General features: G+C 44.4%; 1 protein-coding gene across 3 annotated transcripts in view; it reads left to right on the top strand.

The window, feature by feature from the left end:
- Window positions 1-3,427: 3,427 nt before the first annotated feature.
- The window catches only part of WBP1L (WW domain binding protein 1 like), a 91,294-nt gene continuing 84,592 nt past the window's right edge, over window positions 3,428-10,129 (top strand). The window contains exons 1-2 of one of the 3 annotated variants that reach the window (XM_038409363.2): window positions 3,645-3,728; window positions 4,265-4,394. In XM_038409363.2, coding sequence (XP_038265291.1) covers window positions 4,338-4,394 — 57 coding nt within the window. In that variant the 5' untranslated portion in view covers window positions 3,645-3,728; window positions 4,265-4,337. Of the gene's footprint in view, window positions 3,729-4,264; window positions 4,395-10,129 lie in introns of all 3 variants that reach the window. The other 2 variants (XM_043518028.1, XM_038409362.2) reach the window with 2 other exon arrangements.

The raw sequence follows: 10,129 nt of genomic DNA, 5'->3' as shown, positions 1-10,129 counted from the left end.
GAACACAAGTGACATAAGCAGTACATCAATAGAAATACAGCCCCCTGCCCCCTGAAGAGTAACCCTAATAAATGAGCATACCCCAAATTAATGGGCAAAGCTGGTAACATCATAAACAAGCCAGCTTTAGGTTGCCCGGCCTTTAGCCATGTCTCCAGGTGGATTGCCTATCCAGTAGCTTCCGTGGTATGTCTTTGTGAAGGAGGACCACACAAACAAGGCTGATGCACTAAGCTTTGCTGGTGGAGTTGGCCACAGAACTAAGAGCTTGCAAGAGAAAATGAACTTAGTAGCAGCAAGAGATGCAGCAGCTGGCAATGAGCGTGCAGCCATCTTCTCCAAGTAGTTGCCTCAGACAAGTGACCAGCACCATGGATGGACTTCATATTGGACCAGTTATCAGGGTACCATGAATGATACCCCCAAATATCTTCCTTGAGAAGTCTGAGGATTTCCTTTCAACCTCCTCTAAATCACAGGCAGGCACCACTGTTCAGAAAAAGGTGGGTCTCTCAGGGATCTCATACACTGGGTGCAGAAAGTCAATCAGAGGCCCAGAGCCTGAGTCCTCCACCTCAGACTTTCATTCTTTTTCTCAGAAAGAAGTGAAAAGCAGGCCCAAGGCAGAGGGGCCGGAAAGCAAACTGGAATAGAGAAGGCAAAAGACACAGAGGCAGGCACCAGCCGATGCTGCCACCACCATTTTCACTCCTCCAGGAATGTTGCTTCAGCACATATCCTGTCACGATGAGTACTGGTATACTCTACAGGCACTCTGTACCCGACTCAAGAGGAACACATGCTGTTTGTTTTGCTGGGGGAGGGGGTTAGCGATAAGCTGAGCAAACACTGCTGCCTTGGGAGGGACAGAGGGTTCATTTATTTATTTTTTTGCAAAGCAAGGATATGTTTTTAATGAGCAATTGTGAGCACAAGTCCTGAGCAAACTGATGGCCAAAAACATGAAACATGACAGCGTTGTATCTTAAAAGAAAAAATCAAATCAAATGGGAATTACATGCAAAAAATTCCCCCCGCATTAGTGCAAAGAGACAGGTAAGATTTTCTGCACATCAAAAAGCCAGGACCTTCCCTAAGCTAAACTCTGTCAAGCACCATTTTCTATTCCTCTTTCCTTTAACGTTGTCACAGCATTATTGGTTATTTAATATTGGGCACTGGAAATGCAGCATGTGCAATATGGCAGAGCTAACACAGCAGGAGCAACCTTACACCTTAACAGTGGGAATGTGTCCACTTGCCTGTCATGCTGATCCCCTTCCCACACCCACATTCTCTCCCTCCCCTGACCCTGTTCAGGAGGGGGACTGCTGGGGTGGGATTCTCAGGCTTGCGGGTCCTCAGCTCCTTTAGTGGGCACAAGCAGAATGTGCTCTGGAGAGGAAGGAATTAAGGCAATTTGGGGTCCTAGGCCCACCCCACATTGAGCCTCCTATGGCCCATGCACTGTGAAGCTTCTCCACCTGTTCCCTCACCATGGCCCTCCCGTGTCCTTCTCTGGGGTGGTAACAGCAGGGGCACCTGCACTGGAGCTGTTTGGGCATCAGCCATTCTGGGTCTGTCTTGGCTGTCATAGATGAGGCCAGAGACCGGACCAGACCTGTCAGGTTGTCTAGTTCACTTCCCTGCCGAGGCAGTGGATGATGGTACCAATCATACTGGGTGGGGAGAAGGATGAAGTTGTTTCAGACAGGGGATACGGTTGGGGCATGATGGGGACATGGTAGCAGAGGAGGGAGGGTCAGGTTGTGACAGGGACATAAGAATATAAGAATGGCCATACTGGGTCAGACCAAAGGTCCATCTAGCCCAGTATCCTGTCTACCGACAGTGGCCAATGCCAGGTGCCCCAGAGGGAGTGAACTTAACAGGTAATGATCAGTGATCTCTCTCCTGCCATCGATCTCCACCCTCTGACAAACAGAGGTCAGGGACACCATTCCTTACCCATCCCGGCTAATAGCCATTAATGGACTTAACCTCCATTAATTTATCCAGTTCCCTTTTAAACCCTGTTATAATCCTAGCCTTCACAACCTCCTCAGGCAAGGAGTTCCACAGGTTGACTGTGCACTGAGTGAAGAAGAATGTACTTTTATTTGTTTTAAACCTGCTACCCATACATTTCATTTGCTGGCCCCTAGTTCTTATATTATGGGAACAAGTAAATAACTTTTCCTTATTCACTTTCTTCACACCACTCATGATTTTATAGACCTCTATCATATCCCCCCTTAGTCTCCTCTTTTCCAAACTGAAAAGTCCTAGCCTCTTTAATTTCTTTTCATATGGGACCAATTCCAAACCCCTAAGCATTTTAGTTGCCCTTTTCTGAATCTTTTCTAATGCCGGTATATCTTTTTTGAGATGAGGGGACCACATCCGTATGTACTATTCAAGACCATGGACTTATAGAAGGGCAATAAGATATTCTCCGTCTTATTCTCTATCCTTTTTTTAATGATTCCTAACATCCCATTTGCTTTTTTGACGGCCGCTGCACACTGCGTGGATGCCTTCAGAGAACTATCCACGATGACTCCAAGATCTCTTTCTTGATTAGTTGTAGCTAAATTAGCTCCCATCATATTGTATATATAGTTGGGGTTATTTTTTCCAATGTGCATTACTTTACATTTATCCACCTTAAATTTCATTTGCCCTTTTGTTGCCCAGTCACTTAGTTTTGTGAGATTTTTTTGAAGTTCTTCACAATCTGCTTTGGTCTTAACTATCCTGAGCAAACTTTAGTATCATCTGCAAACTTTGCCACCTCACTGTTTACCCCTTTCTCCAGATCATTTATGAATAAGTTGAATAGGATCGGTCCTAGGACTGACCCTCGGGGAACACCACTAGTTACTCCTCTCCATTCTGAAAATTTACCATTTATTCCTACCCTTTGTTCCCTGTCTTTTAACCAGTTCTCAATCCATGACATGATCAGGGGAGGGAGGGTCTGGGCGTGACAGGAACATGGTCAGGAGGGAGGGTTGGGGCAGGACAGGGATGCGTTGGGGGTGTCAGGCTATGATGGGGACGTGTTTGGGGGAGGGTCAGGGCGTAACCGTTAAGGGTGATGGGGGGACAGGTGGGGAGGGTGGGAAGGGAGAGCTGTGACAGGGACACAGGCGGGGAGCTGGGGGTGATGAGGACACAATGGGGGGCAAGGAGGGGTGACAGGGTCAGGGTGATGGGGACAAGTTGGGGGAGGAAGGGAAGGGCCGTGACGGGGGGGGTGGGCAGGGGGCAGACGGCTCTGCTGGTGGACATGGCCCTGGGCTATCATCGGCCTCCCACCGCCGGCCCTTTAAATATCAGGCTCCGACTTTCCCTTTCCGCACCAGCCCCTTCCATGTGCTTCCGCCACACCCAAGATGGCGGCCAAAACGGGAAACGCTCTTCCCGGGCCGCACGCAAGATGGCGGCGCACGGGATTCGCTCTGTCCCTTGTCACGAGCGGAAGCGGCGTGAGCCAATGACAGGCAGAGCGGGGCGTGGGGCGGCCCAATGGGAACGCGAGGTGGGCGGGGCGGCCGCCGGGGCGCCCCTCTGCTCCCGTCCCGGGCCGGGCGCGGTAGGGTTAGGTAGGCGGGGGGTGGGGTGTGGGGGGGAGGGGGATGGAGAGGAGGCTCCTCGGCGCCATGGTCCTGCTGCTCTTCCAGGTCCTGCCCGAGGGGCTGCCGGCCAGCGTGGAGCCCGCCCAGGTAGGGGCTGAGGGGGGGGCGACGGGCCCGGGGGCTGAGGAGCCGAGCTGCCCTCGGGGGACCGGCGACCCCTCAGGGGTGCAGCGTTGTGCTCGGGATGCAGCTCCCTGGCTTGGGCGGGGGGGTTCTTTGGGGCCTGGCCCAGCAGGCTCCATTCTGCCCCCCCCCCCCCGGGAAAGGGGTCTAATTAGGCTGCTACTTTCACCTTCGTTTGTGTGCTGTTGATTTTCTTAATACGCCGCCCTGGCCGCAGTTAAGATTTCTCCCCTCACCCTGAGCTCCCCAGGAGAGGGATCTAAACCCTCCCTACTTCCCTTCCCATGTTTAGTTGAATCTTTTTGCCTCTATGTTTTCATGTTCTCTTCCGTTGCCCTATGTCAGCCCTGCCATTCTTCCTGTGTGGTGTATGAAGGACCCCGGGGGGGGGGGGAACAACCAGCCAACCCCCAACCCTGTAAATAAATTCAACAGATTATTAGGTTTAAATCCAGGAGAGGTAATTAAGATCCTATATTCTGACCTCCCATGTAACCCAGATCATGGACAGTCACCCAGAGATGCGGCCATCTCAAAACATATTGTTCAGGAACACCCAGTCTTGACCAACTGATGGGAGAATTGACCACAAAATTTATGATCTCCTCCCGATTGTGTACATGGACCAAGGTGATTGAAAATCTTGTTTTGCTGAGTGGCATGAAGGCTGCTGTTTTGGAGTGCTGAATGTCTGGAATCTTTTACATATTTTCAAACGCAGCCTATCTGTGACCATGGAAATTGTAGATCTGTTAAATCTTGCGTCCTTTCCTGTGCGGGATAGTGCAAGATTGTATCCTATTGTGTATTCTCGACTGTGTCTTCGGTCTGGTTTTTACTGATCCAAGTGCCGGTGCTTCTACCACTTCCTTTGGGAGCTAATGTAAATACATTTTTCAACTTTGGGCAAATGGCATATCTTAGCGGTGGGCCATTCAGAGGGAGGAATTAAAGACTGTGGACCTCTGTGTTCCCTTATATACAAACAAAGATGCAGTAGCTGCTGTAAAGTGAGTAAAAGATACTTGTTAGTCACTAAAAGAAAAGGAGGACTTGTGGCACCTTAGAGACTAACAAATTTATTAGAGCATAAGCTTTCGTGAGCTACAGCTCACTTCATCGGATGCATCCGATGAAGTGAGCTGTAGCTCACGAAAGCTTATGCTCTAATAAATTTGTTAGTCTCTAAGGTGCCACAAGTACTCCTTTTCTTTTTGCGAATACAGACTAACACGGCTGCTACTCTGAAACTTGTTAGTCACTGCCTCTCAATGTGTCTCAAACAAGAAGGAATTGGTGAGGGAAGACATGGCAAAAGGAATACAAGCAAGTTTGTTCCTAGACTACTTGTGTATGCAATTTGTACATCTAATCTTTTAAATCAATACCACAGCAAAATAGACCTTGGTGGATATGAGAAGTGGGGCTAGGGGGAGGAAGACAGCGGGAGAGTGGATGGTCTGCTTTAAAAAGTTTATGTATTTCATGAGTGAAGGTACACTGTTCTTGGTAGTAAAGAAAAGGAGTACTTGTGGCACCTTAGAGACTAACAAATTTATTAGAGCATAAGCTCACTTCATCGGATGCATCCGATGAAGTGAGCTGTAGCTCACGAAAGCTTATGCTCTAATAAATTTGTTGGTCTCTAAGGTGCCACAAGTACTCCTTTTCTTTTTTGCGAATACAGACTAACACAGCTGCTACTCTGAAACCTGTTCTTGGTAGTGTGTATTTCCTGTGGTGACCAGATAGAGGCAAGAAGATATTTTATAAGTTTCCTTTGTAAAGTTTTGGTTTTTATATATATATATATATATATATATATATATATATATATATATAAATAAAATTGGCTTACATTGCTTATTTTAGATCTTAGGTTACCTCTGCATCTCAAACACCTAGTGTTATTTCACTGCCTACTATGAATTGTAATCAGCAATGTGAAATATTTAAAATAAGCTTATAACAAAATTTTATTCAGGTACACCTGCATCCATGCCACCTTATATTTGTGATTCCTTCAGATCTTATAAGTAACATTGCGTAAAGCTAGGATGGGGCTGTACTTGCACTGGGAAACTAAAGAATGTTGAGGTATTATTGCAGGGAATGTGTTGTGTAATTCAGTAGGTTGAGCTCTTATCGTTGAGCCTGTACTGAACAAAAGTTCCCAAGAGCCTGCTCTGTTGCAGATGATTCTGATTTTCAAATTAAAAATAGTCCATGCTGCTTATAGTCTTTACCAAAAAATTTCCTATAGTTACTCTTATTTTATTGCTCTATACTATCTGGACTTTCAGTTTGCTTAACTACTCTCTGCTTCCTTGACCTTTCCTTGCAATTTCAACTGTATCCAGTAAACTGGAATTAATCTTGAGAGTATGTATTAGTAAATTAAGGGTTAAAATATTGCAGTTATCCAAAAAACAACCACTACAAATCAAGAAATTCAGAGTTAAGGTTAAACTGAAAAGGAAATCAAACAATTAAGGTGATTTGGATTCTTTAACTCTGCTCTGAAGTGACACCATAAAGCGGGGGAGTGAAAAATAAATATCTCTAAAAATCCGCTTTATCAAATCTGGAACCATAAACTCTAAAATTCATTAATCATAATTCTGTGGTGTTGTATCATGTCAGTATAGGGCAGAATAAAAGTAGGTTGGATGCCTTTTCTGTACATTTCCATGCCTAGCATGTATGGATTTCTTAGCTTAATTACAACTATATTCTGTCAAATGTAGCTTATGCACAGATTTCAATGAGGTATAACTAATATGAAAAGTTTGAAGAGCCTGTGTTGTTCCACTCTTAAGATCATTTGAGACAAAACAGTCTGAGAGAGCTTAAAGGACACATTTTACAAGTCTTCTCAGTGTAATGGGTTTACTTGTAAAATGTCTCACGCCAAGTTCAATATCAATGTTCTAATTTTGGGGATGATACTTTTTATTCTTTATACATAAGAAGGAGCTGAATCCCTGCTTTAAGTGCAAAACTTAGCTCTGCAGTTGAAGCTACATCAAGCATTATCATAGTATGGCATTTCTATTTAATGTTCTAAACTTTTGTATAACATGGGTGTAGGCTGTTAAACAGCTGCCACATTTCACCTGAGCTGAGGCCGCATTTAGCACCTGGAGTTTGAGCTGGTATCCTGCCTCCCGTAGAGGCCTGTGCCTGAAACATCAGAGCAAGGAAAAAGCTCCATAATCCACCGATGGGTGAGGTCAGGGTACAGGTCTTTCTTTTTAGGCCATGTCTACACTAGAGACCTTACAATGGCACAGCTGTTCCGATGCAGCTTCGCCTCTGTAACATCTCCTGTGTAGCCGCTCTATGTTGATGGGGAGAGAGCTCTCCCTTTGGCATAATTAAGCCAGCCCCAATGAGCGACAGTAGCTATATCGGTGGGAGAGTGTCTCCTACTGACATAGCACCAGCCCTTCTGTTGGTGTAACTTATGTCACTCAGGGGGATGTTTTGTCACACCCCATGAACAACAAAAGTTACATTGACAGAAATGCTAGAGTAGACGTAGCCTTAGACTCCAAAAGACCTTTGTTGGCGTAGCCACTTTTATTCAGAGAGTGAAGTTATTCCTATATTTTTAAAAGTGCATTGAGAGCCTTCAGAATGAAATTTACTATATATAACCATAGGGCATATTACACCTCTGCCACAATATCTTTTGAGACTGTTGGTTTTGGCTCGCTGATTTCTGCAGCTTTGGCAGGAGACAGTGGGGATCAAAGTACATTCTGTCCTTGCTCAGACTGGGAACCTCTAAGTGACTCTGCAAGTTGGATTAAGGACTCCATGTACTGTGATAGTTGCACCATAATTGAACTGGCTGTCCACCTGTGTGTAACATGGTTTCCCATCAATTCAAACTCTTGTTTCATACATGGCTGTGAACTCAGAACCATGTACAGTATTACATGATTTTCTCCACAGCTCTCTGAGCTGAGGCGTAAATTTATTTCTATACAGCAAATGTAGAATCTGGTTTGAAAATGTAAAATGTATCCTGGTAAGTCCTTTGTTGGCTTTTGGGTTTTTTTGGAGTAATTGGGGCTGCTTTTAATTCGGACTCATAATTATCTGTCTGAGAATCCACTACAATTAAAAATTGATTGATTAAAAACAAAAACAACTTATTTAAAAATACAACCCAGAAAATTCAGGGCTGGTTATAGCTAACGATGGCTGTCAGCCATAGCACCTTGTTCTTTGATTCTGTTAGACCTCACAAGCCAAGCAAGGTCAGGCCAGGTCAGGGCTTGAATCTCAACATCATCCGGTAGGTGGCATTCTTCTCTCTGAGTCTCTTCTGAACCAATGGCTCCGTATAGTGATGTTGGATATATGTATTATTCTGGCCAAATTCCATCAAAGGATTTTTATCTGGCCTGCCTACCTAAAATATCCTCCCAAATTTTATTCTTCTCAAAATTCTTCTCTTCCTAAACATCCATCTCTAGTCCCTTATATTATTTGTAACAATGGTACCTGAGTGCCTGTTGTATAGTATTGCCTGGCATTGTTAAACGTGGGTCACATTTAATGTGAGTGGTAGCTGTGTTTCAGTGGTAGTTGAGGTGTTTCTTGTATATGTAATTGTATTTCAATTTACTCAGAAACATTTTGGTATCCTCTGTGATACGAAGCATTGCATATAGTAAATGTAAGATTATTATCCTTTTCCTGTTTAAATTATATTAGGCAGAAAACAGAGTAGGATTAAATAATCAAATTTAATCATGGTAAAAGTTTAATAGTGGGTTGCATCATGGTTTCATACTAGATCCAGTGTTGTCTAATTATGTTTGTTATTGATCCGGAAAGGGTGAGTAGCAAGGTAGCAAAAGGTGCAAATGAGACAAAGCTATTTAGGCCAGCTGGAACCAGACAGGACTGTGGTGAAGTTGGAGAGATCTAAACAAGCTAGGTGAATAGGTAACAAAATGGCAAGCGAAGTTCAGTGTTCATAAATGCAAAGTAATGAACTTTGGAGAAATACATTTAACTATTCATACCCCTCAGAATTCTACATAAATGGTATCAGTGCACGAAAAGGATCTGGGAGTCGTTGTAGACCGCTCAATGAAAACCCCTGCTCAGTGTGCAGCTTGCAGTCAAGAAAGCGAACAAGATGTTAAGATGAATAAGGAATGGTATGAAGAACATTTTCATGTCTTTATTAATCAATGATATCTCATCTGGAATGTTGCATAAGGTACTCTCTCTCACTGAATTAGGTGGGGTTCAGAGAATGGTGACAAGAATAATCAAAAAGAAAAGCAGTACTTGTGGCACCTTAGAGACCAACATTTATTAGAGCATAAGCTTTCATGAGCTACAGCTCACTTCATCGGATGCAATTGGTGGAAAAAACAGAGGAGAGATTTATATACACACACACAGAGAACATGAAACAATGGGTTTATCATACACACTGTAAGGAGAGGTTTCAGAGTAGCAGCCGTGTTAGTCTGTATTCGCAAAAAGAAAAGGAGTACTTGTGGCACCTTAGAGACTAACAAATTTATTAGAGCATAAGCTTTCGTGAGCTACAGCTCACTTCATCGGATGCATTTGGTGGCCAGTCCACCAAAGGCATCCGATGAAGTGAGCTGTAGCTCACGAAAGCTTATGCTCTAATAAATTTGTTAGTCTCTAAGGTGCCACAAGTACTCCTTTTCTTTTTGCGAATACAGACTAACACGGCTGCTACTCTGAAAAGAATATCAGAGGAACAGTGGGGGGGAGAAATACCATGGGGAAATAGTTTTACTTTGTGTAATGACTCATCCATTCCCAGTCTCTATTCAAGCCTAAATTAATTGTATCCAGTTTGCAAATTAATTCCAATTCAGCAGTCTCTCGTTGGAGTCTGTTTTTGAAGCTTTTTTGTTGAAGGATAGCCACTCTTAGGTCTGTAATCGAGTGACCAGAGAGATTGAAGTGTTCTCCAACTGGTTTTTGAATGTTATAATTTTTGACGTCTGATTTGTGTCCATTCATTCTTTTACGTAGAGACTGTCCAGTTTGGCCAATGTACATGGCAGAGGGGCATTGCTGGCACAAGATGGCATATATCACATTGGTAGATGCGCAGGTGAACGAGCCTCTGATAGTGTGGCTGATGTGATTAGGCCCTATGATGGTGTCCCCTGAATAGATATGTGGACAGAGTTGGCAACGGGCTTTGTTGCAAGGATAGGTTCCTGGGTTAGTGGTTCTGTTGTGTGGTGTGTGGTTGCTGGTGAGTATTTGCTTCAGATTGGGGGGCTGTCTGTAAGCAAGGACTGGCCTGTCTCCCAAGATCTGTGAGAGTGATGGGTCGTCCTTCAGGATAG

Source organism: Dermochelys coriacea, chromosome 7, assembly GCF_009764565.3.
Source record: "Dermochelys coriacea isolate rDerCor1 chromosome 7, rDerCor1.pri.v4, whole genome shotgun sequence".
NCBI lineage: Eukaryota > Metazoa > Chordata > Testudines > Dermochelyidae > Dermochelys > Dermochelys coriacea.
Note: the sequence above shows the minus strand (reverse complement) of the source record. Positions and strands in the feature narration are given on the sequence as shown.